General features: G+C 43.6%; 2 protein-coding genes across 3 annotated transcripts in view; both read left to right on the plus strand.

Annotated features, from left to right (window-relative positions):
- Positions 1-26,007, plus strand: part of UBE2H (ubiquitin conjugating enzyme E2 H) — a 51,835-nt gene extending 25,828 nt beyond the window's left edge. The window contains exons 2-7 of the mRNA XM_058804642.1: positions 7,186-7,262; positions 7,735-7,809; positions 17,870-17,909; positions 18,175-18,227; positions 21,126-21,254; positions 24,209-26,007. Coding sequence (XP_058660625.1) covers positions 7,186-7,262; positions 7,735-7,809; positions 17,870-17,909; positions 18,175-18,227; positions 21,126-21,254; positions 24,209-24,333 — 499 coding nt within the window. The 3' untranslated portion in view covers positions 24,334-26,007. The remainder of the gene's footprint in view (positions 1-7,185; positions 7,263-7,734; positions 7,810-17,869; positions 17,910-18,174; positions 18,228-21,125; positions 21,255-24,208) is intronic.
- On the plus strand, positions 24,787-26,007 carry LOC131557430 (uncharacterized). 2 transcript variants are annotated; one of them, XM_058804640.1, is made up of 2 exons: positions 24,787-25,138; positions 25,181-26,007. In XM_058804640.1, exons 1-2 carry the CDS (start codon positions 24,787-24,789, stop codon positions 25,915-25,917), a joined length of 1,089 nt encoding a protein of 362 aa, XP_058660623.1. In that variant the 3' UTR covers positions 25,918-26,007. The 2 variants fall into 2 exon arrangements, with proteins under 2 accessions (XP_058660623.1, XP_058660624.1); XM_058804641.1 differs by having other exon boundaries at positions 24,787-25,117.
- Positions 26,008-27,359: the final 1,352 nt, after the last annotated feature.

A 27,359-nucleotide genomic window follows, 5' to 3' on the forward strand; every position in this document is an offset into this window, starting at 1 on the left:
TGCTCAGTTATTAATTCACAATTCCTGCCCTTCCAGGGCGTTTTTGGCAGCAGGCAGAGCTGGTGTTGTCTTACAAGGAGTGAACCCCCCTGTGCTGAGGTGTCCCTGCTTCACTTGGCACAGGGAGCAGGAGAGCCAAGGCAAAGCTGTTTGTCCTCTGAGCTTTCCAGGAGTGCTTTGCTGTCCTTTTTGTGTATTTTGTAGGATTAAAATCAGTTTTTTGGCTTTCAGAGCTGTGGGATTCCTGGAAATGTCCAGTTCAGACTCATGGAATGCCAGAATGGTGTGGATTGGAAGGGACACCTCCTCCTGTTCCAGGCTGCTCCAGCCCCAGTGCCCAACCTTGGCCATTGCAGGGATCAGGGGCAGCCCCAGCTGCTCTGGGAATCCCTTCCCAAAATCCCACCCCAGGCTCCCTCTCCAGGGAATTCCCTCCATTCCCAGCTCTCCCAGCCTGGCTCCAGCCCTGCAGCAGCTCCGTGGATTCCTCTGGTCGAGCTCCAGGTGCTGCTGGTGACTCCAGAGCTGGATTCAGCTGGGATCTCATCAGGGCAGAGCAGAGGGAGAATCCAGAGGAGTCAAAGTTGGGATTTGCCTCAGGAATGTGAGGATAAAACCCCAGGAATGTTCAACAGAACATCCTTGGCACATAACAAAGCTGGGCTCAGTGCTGGAAAAATCCTTTGCTCACAGGCAGAAACTCTGAGGGTGCCCTGGGGCAATGAGAGTTCCTGGCTTGAGGGAAACCCACGGATTTCAGTGTGGGAATAATTTTAGCATGGAGTTCTCATGAAGTTTGCAACAAATCAGGTGCTAAAATCCACCTCTTGCTGCTCCAAGAAAGCACAGCTTTTTTGTTGCCTCTCTAACCTTTTTGACTACTGAAAGTTCTTTTTTTAGTCCCCTGCAGGGCTGGAGGAGGGAAATTAAATGTGAGTAATGGGCAGGGAGTTGGGGCAAACAGCGATAAAGGGAAAATAGGGATAAAAGTAAAAAAATATATAAAATGAAATGTATAAATAATACATATTTTATATAAATGTAAATATATATATACATAAATATAATACATATAGATATAATGAAGATATATATATAATGTAAAATATATAACTAAGTATATAAATAAATATAAATATACAAATAATATATAATATAAAATTATATAAAATAATTATCTGAAGTATCTAAATATATAAAATATCTAAATATATAAAATAAAACATAAATAATATATAGTATATATAAATATAATAAAATATATTAAATATGAATATATAGTATATAACATACAAATATATGATGGTAATAAATATATATATATATAGATCATATATAGTATAAAAGATAAAGTAAGTATATAAAAATATATAAAATAGGGATAAATATATTGGGAATAATTTTAGCCTGGATTTCTCATGAACTTTGCAACAAATCAGGTGCTAAAATCCACCTCTTGCTGCTCCAAGCAAGCACAGATTTTTTATGGCCTTTCTAGCCTTTTTGACATCTAAAATTCCATTTTTCTGGTACCCTGCAGGGCACGGAGTTGGGGCAAACAGGAATAAATGGAAATAGGGATAAATATTCCTGAAAGCATCCCAGGTGCTGTTCCTGAGCTGTGGTGTCAGGTGCAGCTCCTGGGGATGCTGGATCAGAAATATTGATCCCTGATTTCCCTTTATCCCTGATTTCCCATTATCCCAAAGGAGGGACTCTGGAAGAGGCTGGATGATTTCTTTTTTATTTTTGAATACATTCAGGTTTGCTGTTTGGTTTTCCTTCAAGTTCAGGATGATTTCTCTGGTGATGTAATGTCATGACAGAGATCCTTAAAAAATTCCTAATTCCTCATCATAACCCTTAACCCATCTCTCACTTCAGTTGTAACCCCAGATAAACCCACAACTTTATTTTTCTACAGAATATTCCAACTTTCTGCTCCTCTTTGCCGTTTGTGTTGCTTGCTGAATATTGTTAGCAGGAAAATGAGTTTTCCCAAGCTTGTAACTAATGTGAATTTTAAAGAAACTTAATGAGAGGACTTTTTATTTTTTCAGTGAAATGTTTGCCAGGAAAAAGCCACTGAGCCCTGTGAGCAGCCAGACCACATGCAGGCCATGATGTTCAGCTGGGATTTGGGGAGCTCTGGGTGTGAAGTCAAATCCTTACAAATTTTTATTTGATTGCTGCAGGGGAAGTGCAGCCCTGCAGTGCTGGGTGGCCCTGCAGGAGGATGAGGAAATGGGAATTTGACCCTGGAACAGGCAAATCCACAGTGGCCACTTTTCCTGACTGCTGGATGGGTCCTGACAGTCCAGATCTGAAAGGTTTGGAGGGGATTTTGTCCTGATGTATAAAACCCAAAATGTTTTAAATTTCTTTTTGTTCTGACTGAGGAAACAATTTCAGTTTCAGTTTCCTCAGTGAGTTCAGCCCTGAAAGCAGAGCCTTGATCCCTGCAGGGAGCTGGGGTATTCCTGTCATGGGGACAGGGCTGTTCCTGTCACCCTGTCACAGGAGCTGGGCTGTTCCTGTCCCACTGTCACAGGCAGTTTGGGATGTTCCTGTCACCATGTGACAGGGAGTTTGGGGTATTTCTGTCACAGGCAGTTTGGGATTTTCCTGTCACTGTGTCACAGGGACAGGGCTGTTCCTGTCCCACTGTCCCAGGGAGCTGGGCTGTTCCTGTCACCCTGGCACGGGGACAGGGGTGTTTCTGTCACATTGTCACAGGGAATTTGGGGTGTTCCTGTCACAGGAACTTTGGGGTGTTCTTGTCACACTGTCACAGGAGCTGGGCTGTTCCTGTCACCCTGTCACAGGGAGTTTGGGATGATCATTTCATATGGAGGTTGAGGTATTCCTGTCTCACTGTCACAGGGACAGGGGTGTTCCTGTCACACTGTCCCAGAAAGCTGGGCTGTCCCTGTGACACTGTCACAGGGAGTTTGGGATGATCATGTCATAGGGAGTTTGGGGTGTTCCTGTCACAGAGACAGGCTGTTCCTGTCACAGGGAGTTTGAGGTGTTCCTGTCACCCTGTCACAGGGAGTTTGGGATGATCATTTCATAGGGAATTTGGCATGTTCCTGTCACAGGGACAGGCTGTTCTGTCACAGGAGCTGGGCTGTTCCTGTCACACTGTCCCAGGAACTGTTGTGTTCCTTTCACAGGGAACTGACATGTTCCTGTCCCAGGAGCTGGGCTGTTCCTGCTGTGCAGATCCACATCTCTGTCCTCCTTGGAGCTCCTGGCACGTTTCAGGCCCTGGAAGGGAGCCTGTACAATTCCCTTGGCTCTTTCCCAGCAGCCCTTCCCAGCTGATATTTGCAAACAAGCTTCCATAGCATCATCTCAATATCCCAGTGTGTTTGCTGGTGTTAAAATTCTCCTCATCATCCTGGGACTGAGATAATTTATCTTCATGTCCTCAGAACTCACTTCTCATTCCTGTGGCTTTTGAACTCAGAGATCTGACTCGTGTCCACATTTTTCTCTTTTCCCTTGAATTTTCCACTGGGTTTTTTTGGCACCAGGTCCAGTTGGCATCCTGAGGTGATGAGGAGATAAAAACAGCAAGGCCAGAAGCCTTGGGAGGGATTTGGGTGATTGTTTTTGAACATTTCAGGGCGTGGGATGTGTTACAGGCTGGGTTTGTAGCTGTGAGCTTGGCTCTGTGTCCTGCTGTGGGAACAAGGGCTCCTTCCAGGTGAACCCCTGGAATCAGCAATGTTTCAAATCTTTATCCATTAATTGCTTGGGGTTTTGTAAATCTGAGTGACGAAAAGTGTGCTGGGAGAGAATGTGGGTGCAGAGAGATTGGCCTGGACAGGGTGGACTAAAAAATGTTCTTCCAAAATGGTCTTCCCAAAAAGTGCTGGATGTGTGGTTGAGTTTCTGGGGGCTTTCTGCAGGGATAGAAATCCCCTGAAAGGGGTGGCTGGCAATTCTGGACACAAATCCCAGCAGAAACCTCTGGAGATCACCCTAATTGTGTGGGAATCTTTCTCCAAGTTCTTGGTGCTCCTTTCCTGGTGTTTTCTGGAGCTGTGCTCACTCTCTGAAGACCTGGAGCATTTCTCATTCTTGGAGTTCCTTGGAATCGCTGCAGGATCCATCAGCAGAACCTGGATGCAGGAGAGGACATCCCACAGCTGGATTCCTTCAGGACTGTGGGTCTCCAGACTGATTGCTCCTGGATGTGAGCCTGCTGATGAATTCCTGCCATGTTTGGGACAGAATTCATTGGGATTGGGCTGTGAGATTTTCACTTTATGGAAAAATTCAGCATGAGCTGAGAGAGCAGAGCCTGGATTCACTGCCAGACACATCAGCAGGAGGGATGGAGGAGCTTTCTGTGGGAATGTGGTCTGGACACTGCTCCAGAGGGGTCCAGTCCCCTCTGCTGGTCCCTGTGCTGCTGGGGCAGTCTGTGGGAAGGTTGCCTCAGATTCCTGCATTTCCCAGCTCCTGCAATAGCTGCTCCCTTTCCTGAGGGCTTTCTGGAGATGGAAGAAGCTTGTAGGATGGAAATGTTCTCTGCACCAGCTCCATGCAGCTCTCCCAGGAGTGGTCTCAGCTCTTTTGTTGGTGGCATTCCAAGATTTCACTTTCCTGGGCATCTTTTCCTTGCTGAGAAGGGCGAGGGCAGATGGTTCACCCCAGCTGTGGTAGTAACGGGAACTCACCTCATTTCAAGGAAGGAGGCCTTTCCCAGCTTCATTTCTGCTGTTTCCAGAGCTTTCCCCTGTGCTGATGTTGCTGAAATCCACTTTATTTTCAGTCTGTCCTCAGTTATGGACTCAGGGAATGGTTTGGGTGGGAAGGGACCTTAAGGATTCCAACCCAGACCATGGCAGGGACACTTCCCAGTGTCCAGCCTGGCCTTGGACATTCCAGGGATGCAGGGACAGCCCCAGCTGCTCTGGGGATTTGTGCCAGGGTCTCACCTCCCTCACAGGGAAGAATTTGTGGTATTGTGTTGATAAACACTGTGGTTGTTCCCAAACCTTTCATCCCAGTGTTTCTCCCTTTCATGAACTAATTCACTCACTGATTTTTTTATAGGAATTTTAAATCTTTGCCACAACAAGGACAATATTCAGATATGGCCCTGCGTGGCTCATGAATATTTTTTGAATTTGGCAACACCAGGATTGAGTCTGGGTGTGGGAAACTCAGCTTTAATTTACAGTTGGCATTAACTCAGGGAGCTGAGGAGCATCCAGGATCAGCCTGGGAGAGCTGGTTTTTATTAAGCAGGACTCGATTTAGTCCAAAGTAAAACCATTTGTGCTTAATCTGATCCATGAAGCTTCTGTGAGTGTGAAAATCCAGACAATTAAACATTTTCTGGGCCATCACTGCACACAGCAGGGCTGTGCAGGGCTTTGGGAACCTGGAACAGTCATCCAGGGATACATTTCCTGAGGAATGAGTACCACTGCAGGAAGTTTTGAAGTTTGAGTACCATGAAAAGATCTGGTGACAAATGTCCCTCAGGCACGACCCTTCCTTGGGAGGATCCTCACCACAGACCTGGAGTGATGCTGCTTTTCCAGAGATTCCATTGGGTTTCAGCAGGAAAATCACTGCACTGAGGGCATTTCTGCCCTTTGGGAGCTGCTCCTGGGTGGGTGCAGCAAGTAAAATTCCTTGCTGTGGAGTTTTAGGGCAGAGCAGCTCCTGCTGAACCCAGAAAATTCCAGAGCCAAACACACAGCTGCAAACTTTTCCCTCTCCCTGTGAGAATGAGGGGAAGGAGGTTCTTGTGTCCAAACCCTTTTGGAGCTGACTCTGTGGGAAAAGTCTGCCCCATCTGGGAGTTGTTGTGCCTGAGGAATTGCAGTAAATCCTGAGGGATCCCAGACTGGGATCTCCTCACAAAAACTGCCAGAGTGGAGTTGGCACTTTGGGATGCGGGAGCCTCACCCAGCCCATGGTGACATCCAGCAGATTTCATAGGTCGTCACATAAAATCAGGGCTCTGAGGTGGGAATTCTTTATTCCTGGTGGTTTTGGGGAATTCCTGGATTAGGAACATCTCAGTGTGTGCCCAGGGTCTGTGGAATTCCTGCAATCCTGGGCAAACTTGGTGCCATGAAAGCAGGAAAGCTTCTCCATCCAAAGGGGAAAAAGGGGAACCTGCAGTTCCCTACAGCTGGAACATTCCTGCTGTGATTGAAGGATCTTTATATGAAATATTCCCTGTCCCTTCCCTCAGATGGGAGCAGCCTCAGTGCTGCAGAGCCAGGGTTCAGCTGGGAACAAACCTTTCATTTTCTCCTGCTTCCCTTGGAATTCCTACCCACAGCACTGATGAAAGGGAATTGCTGTAGGATGTTATTCCCAATCCATTAACCCTGATTTACAGCAGAATTCCTTATCAAGCTTCAGTGCTGAAACACCTCCACTGATTGAACTGGGCCTGGCTTGGAATGAAGATTTCCTGCTCTTCCCTTTGTGTTCCCTTCTTCCCCATTTGCCTTTCCCTTTTCTGTTCCCTTCCACTTGCCTTTCCCTTTGTATTCTCTTCTTCCCCATTTGCCTTTCCCTTTGTATTCCCATCTTTCCCACTTGTCTTTCCCTTTGTATTTTCCTCTTTCCCACTTGCTTTTCCCTTTCTATTCCCTTCTTTCCCACTTTCCTTTCCCTTTCTAGTCTCTTCTTCCCTGTTTTCCTTTCCCTTTTCTGTTCCCTTCTTTCCCACCTGCCTTTCCCTTTTCTATTCCCTTCTTTCCCTTTGTGTTCCCTTCCTCCCAAAGCACTTTGATTCTCCCTGTTGTTCTTTCCCCTCATTTCTCCCCAGACTCAGGAGTTTTTTGGTCCTGCAAGTCAGATTAACCTGGGATTGCCAGGATTTCCATGGGAGCTGAGGGATGGGAGAATGGAATTCATTGGAGCAGTGGATTTACTTCAAACACGTCCCAGTGCTCCCCCAAATCTGAGCTTGCTCTGTGCAGGAGGGGATGGAAATCTGAGGGTTCACCCCAAGGTTCCTCAGGGCAGGGGAGGGTGGGGAATTGGCTTTGCCAACGTCACTGTGGTCACTCAGATGTTTGAGGACACTCAAATTCCACGTGGGGCTTGGGATAATTTGAATATTTTGGTCATTGGGCTCTGAATGCATTCCTTGGGTTTTGTTTCCTGGTTTGGATGTTTTTCCTTGACTTGCTGCGCCAGGATTGAGAGCAAACACGAAGTCACAATCTTAGGAGGACTCAACGAATTTGTTGTGAAGTTTTATGGACCACAAGGAAGTAAGTTCATGTCCCTGCCCTTCCAGGAATGCAATCTCTGGCTTGGGGAATAGGGAAATGCCATTCCAGATGAGCAGATCTGAGGGGGATGGAGAGGAATCCACATTCTGAGGGTGGGAGCGTGGCCATGGATAGACCCCATCCCTGGGAGCTCTGGAAAGCTCCTTCAGCACCCTGAGCTTTCCTAGGCCTGGGAATGTCCATGGAGTCTGTCATTAAAATGGCTTTCCCACCTTAATTTAGCACCATCTCCAAAGGTAAGGAGATCATCCCTCAGTTTTAATCAGGTGTCTTTGTGCTGAGATCTTCCCCAGGATCTGTTCAAATGTGTGGGGCAGAACAGGAAAAAGGCTTTGAAATCTCCCCCCAGTGGAGCTGTGGGTTATTCCAGAGATAATTTTCCTGAATTCTCTGGTTCTGTTTGTGCTCTCTCAGCTGTGGAATATCTAATTCCTGCTTTCCTCCCTTGCAGCACCCTATGAAGGTGGAGTATGGAAAGTTAGAGTCGACCTTCCTGACAAATACCCCTTCAAATCCCCATCTATAGGTAACAAATGCTCATTTGCATCAAAATCTGGGATTTGGGCCTGAGCTTTGCAGCTGGAGTGGTACCAGTGTAATACAAGCATTTTTATGGGATTTCAGATCTCAAGAAAGGAATTTTGGGCTTTGGAAGGAGGAGGAGGAGCTGGGAGTGGGATTTGGCTGCATATTTGTGTGTTGATCAATTCAATCTCTGTTCCATGTGGGGTTTTTTAATAATTAACTCCACTTACTGTGGCATTAATTATTAAAAATTTTAAATAAAAAAAATTAATTTAAAGTTATTAAATTATTACCTTTAAAATTTTATTAAATTTAAAATTATAAAATTTTTATTTAAAATTTATATAAATTTATTTATTAAATTTAATTTTATTAAATTTAGAAGTTTAACAGTTAACTCCACTTATTGTGGAGTTAATTATTAAAGAATTTAATTTTAAATTTAAAAAATCAAATTTAAATTTATTAAATTTAATACATTTATTAAATTTAAAAATTTATTAAATTGCTACATTTAAAAATGTATTAAATTTAGTTTATTAAATTTATTTTTATTTACAATTTATATAAATTTATAAATGAATTTATTTATTTATTAAATTTGATTATATTAAATTTTAAAATTTAATAATTAGCTCCACTTATTGTGGAGTGGGGGAGCACACAGTTCTTGGTGTTGGGGTGAACCCAACTTTTGGGGTTTTCTGTCCAAAAGTGGTGGAAGTTCTTCCACTGCAGCCTCCATGCTCTTGCAGCAGGGAATACACATGTGGAAGAACTGAAAATCAGGGATTTATCACCAAAAACCTGCTGGCTTCACTGGCCAGGCCTGTTTCACCTTGGGGAGAACAGGAAATTCCATCACAAGATGGTTTGAGCTTGGATCCATGCCTGGGGAGCAGGAAACCACCTCAGGTGTCTTCAGGTGCCACTCCAGGGGCTGAAACCCTTTCCAACATCATCATCCTCCTTTGGATGCCTCCTTCAGATACCCCCTCGGGCTCAGATTTTATTGGGGAGCTCTGTGGGATCAGGAATCTCTGTTCCAGTGGCAATTGTGCCTTTTGGGAGAGGCTGCTGCTGTCCATACACCATCCTTTACATTTTTTTAATTTTATTTTTTTGTTTGGAGCCTTCTGTGAGCCCCAGGGATGTGCAGATGTTTCTGAGAGAGAGCACAGCAATCTGCAGCTCTCAGGAGCCTTTTCTTCCTCCTGAGCCAGCTCTGGAACTCCCTCTTGGAGAGGCACATTGCCATGGGAATTCCCTGTTTGCTGCCTGTCCTTGGTCCTTCCCCCTTCCCAAACCAGTCTGGAACCATGGAATGGGATCTTAAACCTCATGGAACCATGGAATGGGATCTTAAACCTCATGGAATGGGATCTTAAACCTCATGGAACCATGGAATGGGATCTTAAACCTCATGGAATGGGATCTTAAACCTCATGGAACCATGGAATGGGATCTTAAACCTCATGGAATGGGGTCTTGAACCTCATAAAATAATGGGATGGGATCTTAAACTTCATGGAATCATGGAATGGGATCTTAAACCTCATGGAACCATGGAATGGGATCTTAGAGCTCATGGAACCATGGAATGGGATCCTAGACCTCATGGAATGGGATCTTAGAGCTCATGGAACCATGGAATGGGATCTTAGACCTCATGGAATGGGATCTTAGAGCTCATGGAACCATGGAATGGGATCTTAGACCTCATAGAATGGGGTCTTGAACCTCATGGAATGGGTTCTTAAACCTCATAAAATAATGGGATGGGATCTTAAACCTCATGGAACCATGGAATGGGATCTTAGAGCTCATGGAATGGGATCTTGAACCTCATAAAATAATGGGATGGGATCTTAAACCTCATGAGATGGGATCTTAAACGTCATGGAATCATGGAATGGGGTTTTAACCTCATGGAATGGGATCTTAAACCTCATGGAATCACAGAATGGGATCTTAAACCTCATAAAATAATGGAATGGGATCTTAAACCTCGTGGAATCAGGGAATGGGATTTTAACCTCAGCCCCAGCACCTGCCACCATCCCGGGCTGCTCCAGCCCCAGTCCAGCCTGGTTGGACATCCCAGGGATCAGGGAGCTGTTCCTGCTCACATCTCTGAGTTCTTTTGGCCCTTTTCAGGTTGATTTTGCTGCTTTTCTCTCGGTTTTCCATCCCTCTCTTGTGTAAATCTGTTGTGTCTCCACTGGTTTATCCCAGACCTCGTGAGGAGCTTCCCTCACCCTATGATCTCTGTTCAAGTGACTGAAAAACCTTTCTTTTCTACCTGAAAAACTGCCTCTTGCTGGAAAATCTGCTTTTTTCCTTCCCAAAGTAGTCTTCTTGCTGAAAAACCCTTTTCTCCTCAAGATCTTGCTGAAACCTCATATTTTTCTTCCCAAAAAACTGCTTTTTGGTGTAAAACCCCTTTTTTACTTCCCAAAATCTTCCTCTTGCTGAAGACTCCCTTTTTCATTCCCAAAATCTTCCTCTTACTGAAAAACTCCTTTTTCTCCTAAAAATCATTCTGAAACCTCATTTTTTCCTTCCCAAAGTATTTTTCTTGCTGGAAAATCCTTTTTTTCCTTCCCAAAAAACTTCCTCTTGCAGAAAACCCCTTATTTTTTCCCTCAGGCTCTTTCTGAAACCTCATATTTTTCTTACCAAAAACTGCCTCTTGCTGGAAAAATCCCTTTTTTTTTCCCAAAAAACTGCCTCTTGGTGTAAAACCCCTTTTTTCCTTCCCAAAATCTTCCTCTTGTAGAAAACCCCTTTTTTATCTTTGAGCTCTTGCTGAAACCTAATTGTTTTCTTTTAAAAAAAACTGCTTCTTGCTGAAAAAACCCTTTTTCTTCCTAAAATCTTCCTCTTGCTGGAAAAAATCCCTTTATTTCTTTCCAAAAAACTGCCTCTTGGTGTAAAACCCCTTTTTTCCTTGCCAAAATCTTCCTCTTGCTGAAAAATCCCTTTTTTCTCCTCAAGATCTTGCTGAAACTTCATATTTTTCTTCCCATAGTCTTCCTCTTGCTGGAAAACCCTCTTTTTTCCTTCCCAAAATCTTCCCCTTGTAGAAAAACTGCTTTTTTTCTCCTCAAGATCTTGCTGAAACCTCATATTTTTCTTCCCAAAAAATTGCCTCTTGCTGAAAAAATCTGCTTTTTTCCTTCCCAAAATTTTTTTTTCTTGCTGAAAAACTCCATTTTTCTCCTCAGGCTCTTGCTGAAAATCCCCATTTTTCCCCCTAAAAATCTCCCCTTGCTGGAAACAAGGCTTGGGCTGGATGGAATCCCTGCTGGAGCAGAGCTCAGGAAAAGCCGGGGAGCCCCAAGGAAAGTTCTGGAACTCAGGAAAGCTCCCAGGAGGCTGCAGGGAAGGGCTTTTGCCTTTATTTCCCATTTTTGCTGCCCAGCCAAGCTTATCTGGGAGAGCCAGGCCTGGGTGGGGGGTGCTGGTTATCTCTGCTTGGGGCACTGCTGATAACAGCTGCACTGGGAGTGATGGAAATGAGAATTCTCCCCTTCCTGAACCTGCCTGAGCTCTGGGAAAAAATATAATTAATAGGGATAAATTTTCTATGGAAATCTTTGATTTTTTAGGGACTGGGAATGATGGGAATGAGAATTATCCCATTCCCAACCCTGCCTGAGCTCTGGAAAATAATTGTAATTAATAGGGAATAAGTTACATCTGGAAATCTCTGGTTTTTAGAGACTGGGAATGATGGAAATGAGATTTCTCCCCTTCCTAACCCTGCCTGAGCTCTGGAAAATAATTATAAATAATAGGGAAGGAGTTTTCTGTGGAAATCTCTGATTTTTAGGGACTGGGAGCACTTGGAGTGATGGAAATGAGAATTGTCCCACTCCTGAGCTCTGGAAAACAATTATAATTAATAGGGAAGAAGTTTCCTGTGGAAGTATCTGATTCTTGGAGACTGGGAGCACTGGGAATGATGGAAATTAGAATTTTCCCCTTCCCAACCTAGTTTGAGCTCTGGATAATAATTATAATTAATAAGGAAGGAGCTTTCTGTGGAAATCTCTGAGGTTTAGAGACTGGGAGTGTTGGAAATGAGAATTCTCCCATTCCTGAGCTCTGGAAAATAATTATAATTAGTAGGGAAGGAGTTTTCTGTGAAAATCTCTGATTTTTAGAGGCTGGGGGTGATGGAAATGAGAATTCTCTCATTCCTAACCCAGCCTGAGCTCTGAAAAATAATTGTAATTAATGGGGAAGAAGTCTCCTGTGGAAATCTCTGTTTGGGATTCTCCTTTTTCCTGTTTAGGATTTTTCTTCTCTCCTTTCCCAGTTCAGAATTCTCCTTTCCCAGTTTGGGATTCTCCTTTTCCCTGTTTAGGATTTTTCTTCTCTCCTTTCCCAGTTTGGGATTTTCCTTTCCCAGTTTGGGATTCTCCTTTTCCCTGTTGAGGTTTCTGTTTCTCTCCTTTCCCTGGGATTTAAATCTTCAGGGAAATTCTGCCTTTCCTGCTTTCCCAAGGGGGATTTGGGGAGCACTGGGGGGCTCCTTGGAGCTCCCAGGTCACAGAAATTTGTGGGAATTTGGTGTTTTAATCACTCCCTGCTCCTGCAGATAAATTCCCTTTAATGGCACAAACAGGAGGAAATCCAGTCCAGCCTGGCTCGGGTACAGGAGCAGCCTGGAATTTATTTACTATTTATTTACTATTTATTTACTATTTATTTTAAAATCTGCAGGAAGATTAGGCCAGCACAGGGTTTGTTAATAATCAAATACCACAACTGGAAAATTTACATTCAAAACACCCACATCCTCAATATCTCAAATAAATTCTATATATGCTACATATTTTATAAAAATTCTCTCTATGTTTATAAATTATATATATTTATAAATTCTCTCTAGATTTATAAATTATATATATTTATAATTTTTCTCTATATTTATAAATTTATCTATATTATACATTTTATATATTTATATTATATTATCTGCATTATTATATTAAAATTCTCTGTATTTATAAACTCTGTATTTATAAATTCTCTCTCTATTTATAAATTATATATATTTATAAATTTTATCTACATTTATAATTTTTCTCTATATTTATGCATTTTATATTTTCATTTCTATATTATATTATCTGCATTATTATATTTTCTATATCTTCACACCCAACTCTCATTTTCTTCCATCTCTGTCCCAGTTACTGCAGGTGCAGATATTTCAATTTTCCCTTGCATTTCTATTTTCCTTTTTTTCCAAGTGTTTTCCCAAACAGAACACCTGGTGTATGCACAGAACATATGGAATATATAAATATATATATGTATAAATATATATATTGTGTAGAATGAGGCATTGTGGCAGCTGGTGCAGGAATGCAGCTGGATTTAATTCCATTTTTTTAAAAATTTCATTGAATTCCAGCCAGGATTTCACAGATTTCTCCTGGCTTGTGCTTCATTTATTGTTGTGGGAAGCTGCTGGGATTTGAGGGATAAGAACTGCTTGTGTTAGTGAGTGCTCCTCACTTCAAATCCCATCAAAAATCAGTTTGTGCTGTACCAAGGAGGGCTCCTTGACCTGGCAGGGAGTGAAGCTCCAGGGTGGGAACATCCCTGGGAAATGGGAACATCCAGGGGCAGAACCAGCTGGGACTGGGACAGAGGATTTGTCCAGGTGCCCTCCTGCCATGGGTCCTCAACCTTCTTGTGATGGAACCCTGAAATTGGTGTGAAGTGGGGCTAAAAATTCAAAATTTCAACTTAAAAACCAATTCCCTTGGGTGTTTGGGGAGGGAGAAGTGTCCAGCTGGCCTCAATCCATGAGCAAATCCATGTGTGGGGTTTGGGATGGGTGGGTGGATAGAAACCTGCACAGAGTGGGAAATCCTCCTGAATTGATCCCAAACTGGAATTTCATTTTTCATGGATGTTTATGGGGGTTTGTGATGGGTGGGTGGACAGAAACCTGCATAGAGTGGGAAATGCTCTTGAACTGATCCCCAGCTGCACCTGGAATTTCATTTTTCATGGATATGTACGGGGGTTTGGGATGGGTGGGTGGATAGAAACCTGCACCCAGTGGGAAATCCTCCTGAATTGATCCCAAACTGGAATTTCATTTTTCATGGACATTTATGGGGGTTTGGGATGGGTGGGTGGATAGAAACCTGCACCCAGTGGGAAATGCTCTTGAACTGATCCCAAACTGGAATTTCATTTTTCATGGATGTTTATGGGGGTTTGGGATGGGTAGTGGATAGAAACCTGCACCCAGTGGGAAATCCTCCTGAATTGATCCCAAACTGGAATTTCATTTTCCATGGATGTTTATGGGGGTTTGGGATGGGTGGGTGGATAGAAACCTGCATAGAGTGGGAAATGCTCTTGAACTGATCCCAAACTGGAATTTCATTTTTCATGGATGTTTATGGGGGTTTGGGATGGGTGGGTGGATAGAAACCTGCACCCAGTGGGAAATCCTCCTGAATTGATCCCCAGCTGCGCCTGTAATTTGATTTTTCATGGATGTTTGTGCTCAGTTTGTCCTGTTTATTTGCCCAGATAAACACAGAGCACGTTGGTGTCATCCTGGGCAAGGCTGGGGGATTGGGATGTGCCTTTGGGATTGAGATAACCCAACCCAACCCAACCCTGACCCTTTGGGAATGTCACTCTTCCCTCTCAGCTCCCAGATTGTGGGTTCTGCCTGGATGGTGGAAAAACAACCAGGAAAATGTGGAAAATGTCCCCATGGCAGGGGGTGGAACCTGGATGAGCTTTATGAGCCCTTCCAACCCAAACCATTCTGGGATTCTATGGGAATCTTCCACATTCCCAAGTTATCCAGGAGTTGGGGTGGGAATCTCTCACATTCCCAAGGTATTAGGGTGGGAATCTTTCACATTTCTTAATTATCCAGGTATTAGGGCGGGAATAATCCATGTTATCCAGGTATTGGGGTGGGAATCTCCCACATTCCCAAGTTATCCTGTATTAGGGTGGGAATCTTCCATGTTTCCCAAATTATTGAGGTATTGAGGTGGGAATCTTCCACATTCCCCAGTTTTCTAGGTGTTAGGGTGGGAATCTTCCACATTCCCCAGTTTTCTAGGTGTTAGGGTGGGAATCTTCTCTGTTCCCAAGTTATCCAGGCATTAGGGTGGGAATCTTCCAGATTTCCCAAATTATTGAGCTATTGGGGTGGGAATCTTCCACATTTCCCAATTATCGAGGTATTGGGGTGGGAATCTCCCACATTCCCAAGGTATTAGGGTGAGAATCTTCCCCATTCCCAATTATCCAGATATTAGGGTGGGAATCTTCCCGATTTCCCAAGTTATCCTGATATTAGGGTGGGAATCTTCCATGTTTCTCAGGGTATTGGGGTGGGAATGTTCCACATTCCCCAATTATTCAGAAGTTGGGGTGGAAATCCTCCAGGTTTCCCAAATTATTGAGGTATTGAGGTGGGAATCTTCCACATTCCCCAGTTTTCTAGGTGTTAGGGTGGGAATCTTCCCCATTTCCACGTTTTCCAGGTATTAGGTTGGGAATCTTCCACATTCCAAATTATCCAGGAGTTGGGGTGGGAATCTCTCACATTCCCAAGGTATTAGGGTGGGAATCTTTCACATTTCCCAATTATCCAGGTTTTAGGGTTGGAATAATCCATGTTATCCAGGTATTGGGGTGGGAATCTCCCACATTTACCAATTATCCAGATATTAGGGTAGGAATCCCTCACATTTCCCAATTATCCAGGTATTGGGGTGGGAATCTTCCCCATTTCCAAGGTATTAGGTTGGGAATCTTCCACATTTCCCAATTATCAAAGTGTTAGGGTGGCAATCTTCCAAGTTTCCCAAATTATTGAGCTATTGGGGTGGGAATCTTCCACATTTCCCAGTTATCGAGGTATTAGGGTGGGAATCTCCCACATTCCCAAGGTATTAGGGTGGGACTCTCCCACATTTCCCAGATTATGCAGCTATTAGGGTTTGTTTTTTATTCCCAGTGTGTTCCCCACCCTCTCCACCCTTTATTTGCTTTCCCCCAAAGGCCCAGGCAGGATTTAGGGTCGGGATCAGCGCTGGCTGCAGCAAAATGGATCCATGGCCTGATCTAAACCTGTGGGAGCTGCAGAATGTAAATATTTGATGGAACTCCAGCTTCCCTGGGTAAATCTGCTTCAGCTCCTGCAGCTGAATCCTGCCAGGCTCTTCCTGACACTCCCTTGGTAGCGTGGGGATGTTTGGAGTTCTCCTTCTCTTGGAGCTTGTTCTGGCTTTGGGCACTGTCTCGGGTTTGGGTTTGTGCAGAACTCCCCAGTAAAGCAAAGCTGGAATTCTGTTTGTGTCCCAATTCCTGGGAAACAAGGGAAGGATTTCAGTCCCAGCTGGGCTCCACGCTGTCCCTCCCCTCCTTTGGGCAGGAGGACACCCCAGTGCCTCCCCTGATGTGTTACACAAAGCTGGGGGAGCTTGGCAGCATTTAAATGGTTAAATATGGATTTTTTTAGCCTTTTTTGGCTGCTCTGAAAAGAAAACTTCCATGTTTTTTGGCTCCTGGAAGGAGATTTCTCCATGGATGGAGGCAATATCCCAGCCCTGAATTTCCTCCCTGTTTTTATCCCTGTCAGAAGCAATGGTTGCTGTTGGTTCAAAGGGATTCCTGCAGGATTCAGGGGAGTTCCCACCTGGGCTGGGGTGGTTGGGATTTTTGGGTTTTAGGATGGTGGCACAACAGGGAAAAGGAGGATTTATGGCAAATTCTCAGTTCAGAAAGGTGGCACAACAGGGAACAGGAGGATTTATGGTAAATCCTCAATAAAAAAGGTGGCACAAGAGGGAGAAGGAGGATTTATGGTGAATTCTCAATTCAAAAGGTGGCACAGCCTGGGAAATGAGGATTTATGGCAAGTTCTCAATTCAGAAAAGTGGCACAACAGAGGAAAGGAGAATTTATGGTGAATTCTCAATTCAAAAGGTGGCACAACCTGGGAAATGAGGATTTATGGCAAATTCTCAATAAAAAAGGTGCCACAACAGGGAAAAGGAGGATTTATGGTGAATTCTCAATAAAATGTTTAAAAGGATTCCTGCAGAATTCAGGGAAATTCCCACCTGGGCTGTGTTTGTCAGGATTTTTGGGCTGTGGGATGGTGGCACAACAGGGAAAAGGAGAATTCGTGGCAAATTCTCAATCCACAAAGTTGGCACAACAGGGAAAAGGAGGATTCATGGCAAATTCTCAATTCAAAAGGTGGCACAATAGGGAAAAGTGTAGGGGACATTGTCAGGCTTGAAACCATTTCCAAATCGATTCCGAATAAAAATTTTTATTCAAAATTTTAAAAAATCAAAATAAATTAATTTAATTTTTTATTTCAAAATTTATTTTATTTATTTCAAAATTTAATTTGCAACTCAGAACAAAAAAAAAAAAAATCCCTCTCAAATGTGGACAAAGCCACACTGAGCTCCCTCCTCCTGAACCTGTTTTTTAGGAGACCAGAGGCACCAACAGGAGAATTAATTGCTGTATTGATGGAAAATTTCAATTATTACCTCTCTGGCTCATAATTGTAGATTAATGTTGTGATAACAAGCTTATAGAAAATCTCTGTTGGGGAAAAATATATTTCTATTATATATATATTATATATATAATATATAGAAAATAGATATAAAATTTATTTTAAAAATCAAATATTGAGCTAAAATTTGTGTTCAGATTTGCCCTTCTAAACCCACTTCATCACATGGGGAAGCTCCACTGGGCTCCTGGACAGGAATTTTCAGGATCCAACAAAAGCTTTGTGGTTGCACTGCAGATTTTTCCTGGATTTCCTGACTCCAGAATTCCCTGGAATTTGGACCCCTGGATGAGAATGGTGCCTGCTTAATTTAAATTTAAAAATATTTAAAACAACCATTTTAAAGGTTATTTATGGCTGGGATGGCTTTGGGTCCTTGGTCCATAAATTCCAGACTTCTCATGTAAAAAAATGAATTTTTGTGGTTTTTTTGCTGATTTCCCTCTGTTTCTCCTTGCAGGATTCATGAATAAAATCTTCCATCCCAACATTGACGAAGCGTGAGTAAATCCTTCCTTCATCTTTGCAGAAAATCCTCCAAAATCTCAAATATTTCCCATCATTTCTTGGCTGTGTGGAGCTTCCCTGGCAGTAAAATTCCCATTTATTTTCTCCTGGGCAGAGTGGGAAGATGGAGGTGGTTAAAGGCCATAAATTGGAATAAATCAGAGCTTATCCCAAACCCTGGGGAAGGGTTGGGGAGGAGTTTTATCAGTTCCCAGAGTGTTTTTGCAGTGTTAATTCCATTTTTTCCATGTGTTCCAGGTCAGGAACTGTATGTCTAGATGTAATCAATCAAACTTGGACAGCTCTCTACGGTGAGTTGGGCGTTTTCCTGATGATTCCTGGCATTTTTGGAGGTTTTTTTCCCTTTGATTTTGGGGATTTTTTTACTGAATTTGAAACTCCTCCCTGAGCCAAGATCTTGAGAAAAATAAGATTTTTTTACAGGTTAGGAGGTGGTGTTGCCTCTGATGCTGCAGAGTGGTTTCCATGGGCTCATTTCTGGTTAAAAATCTGCTTTTCAGGGATAAATCTACTTTTTAGGGATAAAATTTTACCACAGTGCCCCAGGTCAATTTAAAAACCAAATCAATTTAAAATAGAACTTAAAGCTGGAATTGCTAGAAGGAACACAGCTGAGTCTCTATTTAAAAATAGGAATTTCAGATATTCCAGGTTTGCTTTGTGGAAGGAATCCAGGGGAATGTGCACATCAAATCCTTCAGGTTCTTCCCTAGAAAACTGATTTTAGCTGGAATTCCTTGTTGGAATTCTGGAATTGCCATGTGGTGGAGGATGAGGATGCCAGCATGGATTTGTTGTGGGAGATTGGCTTCTCCACAAAAAGGATAAAAATGAATAATTCTAGTGGTTTTGTGCCCCAAGATTCCAACACCACCTCACAAAGAAATGGAAAAGGGGAATAATTCCTTTCTTTCTTGCCTTTAAAAAGGGAATTTTTCAATTCCTTTAAAGCAGAGCTGGCAAAGGATCTGGGTGGGATAATTCCAGCAGCAACCAAGGTGGGAGAAACCTGGAATATCCACAAAAAATTCCTGAGCACCTTCAATTCCTGCTCGTTCCTGGGGAAGCAGCAGCTCCTCAGTGCTGGGGGTGAAATTCCTGCACAACCAGCTGGAAAACAAAATTTATCTCTTGATTCAGGTGTGGGGCACCTTCTGCTGGGACATGGAAATCACATTTGGGGGTTTGAGAGAGGTTCCTTCAGGAAAAACTCATTTTCTGGGTGTCCTGTGAGCCACAGGGGATTCAGGGCTCTGCTGCCTCAGCCTCAGGAGCCCTCAGGCCTGGGATCATTTTGGGGTTCAGATCCAGGGAATTCCCACCCGGAGCCCTCCTGCTGTTCCTGGGGTCCTTTTTGGGGTTCAGATCCAGGAAATTCCCACCCAGAGCCCTCCTGCTCTTTCCTGGGATCATTTTGGGGTTCAGATCCAGGGAATTCCCACCCAGAGCCCTCCTGCTGTTCCTGGGATCCTTTTTGGGGTTCAGATCCTTTCTCCAGGGCAGGGAATTCCCACCCAGAGCCTTCCTGCTCTTTCCTGGGGTCCTTTTTGGGGTTCAGATCCAGGGAATTCCTGCCCAGAGCCCTCCTGCTCTTTCCTGGGATCCTTTTTGGGGTTCAGATCCTTTCTCCAGGTGCTGCTTTGCTCCGTCCCAGGAGCTCCTGTCAAACCTGGACACTGCACCCAGAGCTGGAGCTGGAATTCTGTGGCTGCATCCCAGAGCTGGAGGAGCTCTTTGCACAGGACAGCACCTGCAGATCTCCTTCCCCGTTTTTGGGGAATTTTGGGGAAGTTGAGGGCTCTGGAATTAAATTCAGGAGCTCTGTGGTGGCTCAGGAATGGGATCCAGCTTTTTTCCAGGAGCAGGGGCAGGGGGAGGTGGCCACACTGGTGATGCTCACCCCCAGGATTTCCCTGCCACGAGGAAACAGAGACAGATCAGAGATTTCCAGAACATTCCCACAGGAATCCCCACACCAGGAGCATTTCCAAGGAGGGATGATGGCTCAGGGCTGGTTCCTGCCCATCCCCAAATCTGGAATGGGGAGTTGGGGGTTGCCAAGAGGGGTTTGTTCACTCCTGGGCTGTTCCCTGCTGTGGATTATTTGGTGACAGATTCCTGCTGGCACTGAGGAGTTCCTGGGAGCTCTGCACATCCCCTGAATTGTTTAATTGTTTAATTTTTAGTGCTGGTTGCTGTTAACCAGATCATGGAAAGCTCTGGAAGAGCTTTGTGCTTCCCATGGAATGGCTGGGCTGGAAGCAGCTCAGAGGCTGAGCTCCAGCCCTGCTCCATGGGCAGAGAGCTTCCATTTAAATAGGCTTGGAAGGGGTAAAGAATCCAGGGAAGGGCAAAGCACAGCACTCTTTGTTGGGGTTTCTCCTAATTTTTCCAGCCAGGATTAAAAATCAGGAAAATTCCATCCCCCTCCTTGCTTAACCCACGGAAATCAGCGTGAGGAGTTTGTGAGGAGTTTTATTTTCATTGGCACAGGAGAATTTACACTTCAGGTAAAGGAGCAGAGAATTGTGCTTTTTCCTGGGTCAGGAAAAAAGGAGAATTTCCATGGAGCTGCTCTTGGCCTGGGCAGTTTGTGTGCATGGAATGGGGCTGGGGGTGAATCCTTGGGAATGAATGCAGGGAGAGGATGTTCCTGCAGTGTCAAGGAAGGGATGTTTCATTCCCAGTGTGTTCCCCACCCTTCATTTGGTTTTTCCCCAAAGATCCCGGCAGGATTTAGGGTTGGGATCAGCACCATCCATGGGTATCAGCATGTGTGTGTAGGGATGAGGAGTTGTGAGGAGCTGCAGCATCAGCTTTGTTTTCATTTTTAATTCCATCAACCTTTATTTTCATTTTTGGTTTTCCTCCCTTTATTTTTATTTTTGATTCCATCAGCCTCTATTTTCATTTTTGGTTTTCATCCCTTTATTTTCATTTTTGATTTTCCTCCCTTTATTTTCATTTTTGATTTTCCTCCCTTTATTTTCATTTTTGGTTTTCCTCCCTTTATTTTCATTTTTGATTCCATCAACCTTTATTTTCATTTTCGATTTTCCTCCCTTTATTTCCCCTCATTCCCAGAGCGTTTTCCTCAGAGTTTTGCTGCTGTCTGGGTGTTGCAGGGTGGATTTTTGGGGTGGCTCTGCCCTGGGGACACTGACACCAGGGTTGTGTTTGCCTTGCAGATCTCACCAATATTTTTGAGTCGTTCCTGCCCCAGCTGCTGGCCTATCCCAACCCCATAGATCCTCTCAATGGGGACGCTGCAGCCATGTACCTCCACCGACCAGAAGAGTACAAACAGAAAATTAAAGGTGAGGCCTAATTAGCACCGTTAATTGGGATTCCATCCCGAGGCAATGATGGCTCTTGGCTGCAGGTTCTGAAGGGTTTTTCCCCTTCCATGGGATATGTGAAGGAGGGAGGGGTGAGGAAATTGGGAAAGCTCAGGAATCCCAAAAGCTGGGATCGGCTCTGCCACCCAGGAGTTAAAATCCTGCTGTGAATTTCCTGTTTTTTGAGGGTAGAACTCTCAAAATTTGATTTAAATATTGAATTATTCAGCCTCCCTTGGCTGATTCCTCTGACAGGATTGTGGAGACTTCACTGCAGATCTGCCCTGCTCAGAATCCCGAAGTCCATTCCCTGCTTTTTTATACCAGGGAAGGGCAAAAAATTGCATCCAAAACAATAATTTGTCAGATAAAACCTCCAGTGCCAGCACTGAGAGTCCTCTGGGCTTTCATGAAAACAGCCTAGAACCCAAAAATACCCTTGGAAAAAAGCCAGGAAAAGAGATTTCACCAAAGGAAGCTCTGAGGGCATCCTGGAGATGCAGAGATAACCTGCTCCCTCATTCCCACCCCTGCAGCCAGGTACAGATGATCTGGAAGGAGCTGGGAGTGCCTGGAACGTTCCAGAAATCCCAGAGCCCTCAGTGCAGCAGCTCCTGCCAGGATTGCGTGACAGGGATGGGATGGAGATAAAACTCTGCCATGCCCTGTTCCAAAAAATAACCTTGGACATGCTAAACGTGCTGCAGAGGATCCTGGCAGCCCTGGGAGTGCAAATCCAGTATTTTATTTATTTATTGCTGCTGCTCCTGGTGATTTCATTGCTGGGAGCACAGGGAATGTTCCTGGGGCATGGGGAGGGGGCACAGGCACGGAGTGTGCCCCAAAATTTGTAATTCCTTCTCTTCTCTGGGAGATTTCTTAGGGCATTTCCCTTGGGAGGGTGAGGAACAGCTGGAGATGCCCAGGCTGAGTTTCTGCTGGAGTTCAGGACATCTCTGGGTCACTTTTCCTACTCCATGTATCAGGAATTGCAGTGGGATCCCTTGGGGTGTGAGCTGAGCTTGTCCTGCTGCTCCAGGCTCTGTGACACAGGAACCCAGAGGGGTTTTCCTGGCAGGAATTGGTGCCATGAGGGTTCCCCTTCCTGAACACCTTTTGTCACCATTTAGATATTTTGGGGTTTTTTTCCCTTGATTGAAAATCCCAACACAAATCCCAATCGATGTGACACTCAGCACGGAAACTCCCTGGAAATTTCACTTTCCCTGAGTGAAACCTTCCAATAAACCCAGCCCAGGAGCTTTCCTGGATTAATAAAAAGTGGCATTTGAAGCTTGAAGGGCTCAAGTTTCAGCTTAGGCTGGAGGAGGCAGCAGCTTCCAGGTGGGAATGTCCCCTGGAGCAGCAGGGAGGAGGTGCTGGTGTCCTCCTGTCCTGCCTGGTGCCTGCGGTGTCTGCCAGCTCCCAGAGCTGCTGCCAGGCAGTTTCGGTGTATACTTGGAATAGTATTTGGGATTCAATAACAACTTCTTTGAGATTCCCTCTTTTCCAGAGGGAGATGAGCTCTGGGGAAGCTGTGGGGAGGCACAGAGTGTCTGCCAGCTCCCAGAGCTGCTGCCAGGCAGTTTCGGTGTATACTTGGAATAAAATGTGGGATTCAGTAACAACTTCTTTGAGATTCCCCTTTTTCCAGAGGGAGATGAGCTCTGGGGAGGCACAGCCAGCTCTGGGATGTGCCACAGAGCCTTGGAGTGTTGGGGTCAAAGGGACCTTAGAGACCATCCCAATTGCCAGGGAATCTGCGCCAGCCCTGGCCTGGGACACCCCGAGGATGGGGCAGCCCCAGCTGCTCTGGGCAGGGGGATCTGTTATCATTTATGTACTTGTATCAGTTAGCAGTATTAACTTTGTCAGCATTTACCCTATTTCATGATGATTTTTATCACTTTTATTCAGTTCTATTTTTCATTATCAATTTTACAAGAAGTCATTTATCTGATTTATCAAACATGCCGTTTATAATTTATATATTACATTATTTATCAGTATTAATTTTTGTGATAATTTATGGTCATTTATCCTATTTCATAATAATTTTTATCATTTTTATTCACAATTACATTTTATATTATCAGCTTTACAAGAAATCATTTATCTGATTTGTCAAACATGCCATTTATAATGTATATACTTCCATGATTTATCAGTATTAATTTTTGTGATAATTTATGGTCATTTATCCTATTTCATGATAATTTTTATTCACAATTATATTTTACAACATAAGTATATATATATATAAAGTATATAAATATATATTTTAATATATTTAAATATATATATTATATTTTTATACATATATTTTCTTTTATACATATGTTTTACAACACTTCTATAAGAAATTATTTATCTGATTTATTAAATATGCCATTTATAATTTGTATATTTCCATGACTTATCATTATTACTTTTTGTGATAATTTATGGTCATTTATCCTATTTCATGATAATTTTTATTCACAACTATATTTTACAACATAACTATATATATTATATATAAATATATATTTTTTATATTTAAATATATATTATATATTTTTATACAATTTTTACAACAATTCTATAAGAAATAATTTATCTGATTGATTAAATATGCCATTTATAATTTATATATTACATGATTTATCAGTATTAATTCTTGTGATTATTTATGGTCATTTATCATATTTCATAATACTTTTTATTCGCAATTATATTTTAGAACACAAATATATATATAATATTTAAATATATGTATTTTAATATATTTAAATATATATTATATACTTTTTACATATTATAGATATAGATATAGATATTTATTTTACAACAATTCTATAAGAAATCATTTATCTGATTTATCCAATATCCCACAGCTGTTGATTACCCATCCCTAATTATCCCATTTTTTGCTTTTTTCCCCTCCCCTCCAGAATACATCCAGAAATATGCAACAGAAGAAGCACTAAAAGAGCAGGAAGAAGGCACCGGGGACAGCTCATCCGAGAGCTCCATGTCTGACTTCTCTGAAGATGAGGCTCAGGACATGGAGTTGTAGTAGAGGAGGCACCTGCTTTTCAGAGAGACTCTAATTTCCTAACCATGAGAAGCAGACTATAATATTCATATTTAAACAAAGCAATTTTTTTTATTACTAAACAAGGTTTTTATGAATTCTAGCATTGAGCTATATATATATATTTATATATATGTGTGTGTTTATATATAAATATATATATATCACCCTTTAGGTCTTGATTTTCTCGGTCATGTCCCGGTTCCCGAGGTGCATTAGAGCATTCCCAACATTCCATTCTGGTAGCAATATGCAGGATGCATGCCTTGAGATTTTCCATTTGGCCAAGTCAGCTTTGGTGTGCTACCAAACAGCTGCCCTGGGAGGGAGGGAATTAGCAAAAAAACCCCAAAATCCAAACAAAGGGTAGAAAAAAGAGAAGGATTTGGTGTCGGCTCGAGGTTTCCACCTGAGGTGTTGGTGTTGCCACCTCAGATGTTGGTGATTCCACCTGAGATCTTGGTGATTCCACCTGAGGTGTTGGTGTTGCCACCTCAGATGTTGGTGATTCCACCTGAGGTGTTGGTGTTCCCACCTGAGGTCTTGGTGTTCCCACCTGAAGTGTTGGTGTTCCCACCTGAGATGTTGGTGATTCCACCTGAGATGTTGGTGATTCCACCTCAGACGTTGGTGTTCCCACGTGACACGTTGGTGATTCCACCTGAGATGTTGGTGATTCCACCTCAGACGTTGGTGATTCCACCTGAGGTGTTGGTGATTCCACCTCAGACGTTGGTGATTCCACCTGAGATGTTGGTGTTGCCACCTCAGACGTTGGTGATTCCACCTCAGACGTTGGTGATTCCACCTGAGGTGTTGGTGTTGCCACCTCAGACGTTGGTGATTCCACCTGAGGTGTTGGTGATTCCACCTGAGACGTTGGTGTTCCCTCCAAGTCCAGCCCCTGGGGTGCGGGGATCTAGGGGCTCCCCCAGGCTGTGTTCAGAGGCTGGGCCGGAGGGCCTGAGCTCAGAGCAGCCCCGTGCAGGGCGTGCAGCTCTGGGCCCTGCAGAGCCTCCTGCCCTGCTGGGGATTTCAGCCGCGGATCCCCTGCCCTCCCGAACCGTGGGCGCCGAGCTGCCCTGCTGCCCCCGGGGCCCGGGGAGAGGCTGGGCATGCTCCTGCTCCCTGCCCGGGAGGAAGAACCACCCAGAAGCACCACGGATGAGGAGGAAGCTCCTGGAGCTGGGATGCGCCTGGAGCCCGACTCCTCCTTCCTCTGCCCCTCTGGAACCTGCTGCCCTTCACGGCTCCCGCTTGGCTTTGCCGTTTTTGGGGGGTTTTTTTCTTGCTTTCTTTTCCCCACTCCCTCTTGTGCTGAAAGTGTGGTTCAGACACCTGACAGACCTGGCTGTGTCCTGGGAATTCTCCTCTGACCAGATGGATTGGCCTTGCCAGAGCTGCAGCTCCACGGAATTGTCCCGTTGGCCCAAGTCCACTAATCCATCGGCACCGATTTGCGTTTTCCTTTTTGGGGTTTTTTTTGGTCTCTTTTTAAATCTTTCTTTCCTGCCCCCTTCTGCACCAGCTTGGTTCCCATCTGCTTGTGTGTGTACAACAGGATAAAAATTCCTTAAGAGTTAACAAAGAAAAATATCTAGGAAAAAAAAACCACACAAAATTTGAGCTGAATAAAAAAAAAAAAAAGCCTAAAAAGCACCAATTGAGGAAGCAAATGAATTCACTCTTTGGTTTTTCGTTGGTTGGTTTGGTTTTCTTTTTTAGGGTTTTTTTTTTTTGTTGTTTTTTGGGTTTTTTTCCAGGATGTTTGGGAATTGGAATGTTGGATTTCTCCTGGTGTCTTGCGGCAAACTGAGAGATTTTTAATTTTTTTTTTTTTTGCTGTTGTTCCTAGAAATCTGATAAGTAAATGTCTCCTTGGGATACTTGAATTGGGATAATTGTGCGTCGGAGCTTCAAGCTGAGATGGATTTTTAAAGCTGAATGTTACCTGCTGTTTTCTTTTGGGGATTTTTGGAGGGGTTTGGACAAGATCTTTTTGTTTGTGATGCGACCTGCAGGAAGAAATCAACCCACCCTGAGCGACTCTGGAGCAGAGTGTTGAATGTCAGACTGGTACATTTGCCATTTCCCCAGAATTCTTGGCCTTTGTTTCCTTTTCCTTTGAGACTCCACCGAGCTGGGGCTGGCAGAGCCCAGCCCCACCTCTGATTCATAAAGCACAATCAGTTCCTTTTATTTCTGTTGCTTTTGGGGGAGAAAAACAAAAAACTCCATCAAGTCCCACTTGGCTTTGGCATGAATTTCCTTAATAAAAATCCTACCATGAATTTCCTTTCTGTTAATTCCGGGCACGAAGCAAAGGATTTCCCTCTCCTCCTCCTCCTCCTCCCCATCCTCTCCCAGCAGTGGTGTAGGGCTGTGGCTAGTACTGTGCTGAAGTTCTCTATCTAGCATTTGTGGCTTGTTGGAGGGTAATATTAATTATTTAACATGTAATGATGTAATTAACTCTTATCTAGCACGTTGTTTGCTCATTAATTTGGGGAGGGAGGGGCCACGTTGAACTCGCTTTCCTGCTGCCCTGGCAGTTTTGCTTGTGCTATAAACCTTTACTTGTAGGTGCTACTTAGGAGTAGAGTCAAGTGCTGGGTGGTGATTTCAGTTTAAAAAGCTTCAAAAAATGAGAAAAAAAAAAAAAAAAAAAAAAACAACAAAAAAAAACCAGAACAAAAAAACAAAAAGGCAACCAAAAAAAAAAAAAAAAAAAAAAAAGAAATCACAATAAAAATTTGTATTTTTTCAATATTGTATAAAAATAGTGTTCTAATTCCCTCACCCCCTTCCCTTGCAGGGTTTTTCATCTCCATCATTCCCCTCATGTGGATTTAGGGCTGGATGGGAAACACTAAGCTGGGATTCCAAAAAAAAATAATGCCCAAAAATTGGGGAAGCACAGCTGGCTGTGTGAGACACAACAGGATGGATTCACTGAGCTTTCCAGGCTGGTGGCTCAGCCCCAAAAATGAACATTGCCAGCCCTTCCC

The sequence above is a fragment of the Ammospiza caudacuta genome, chromosome 5, assembly GCF_027887145.1.
Source record: "Ammospiza caudacuta isolate bAmmCau1 chromosome 5, bAmmCau1.pri, whole genome shotgun sequence".
NCBI lineage: Eukaryota > Metazoa > Chordata > Aves > Passeriformes > Passerellidae > Ammospiza > Ammospiza caudacuta.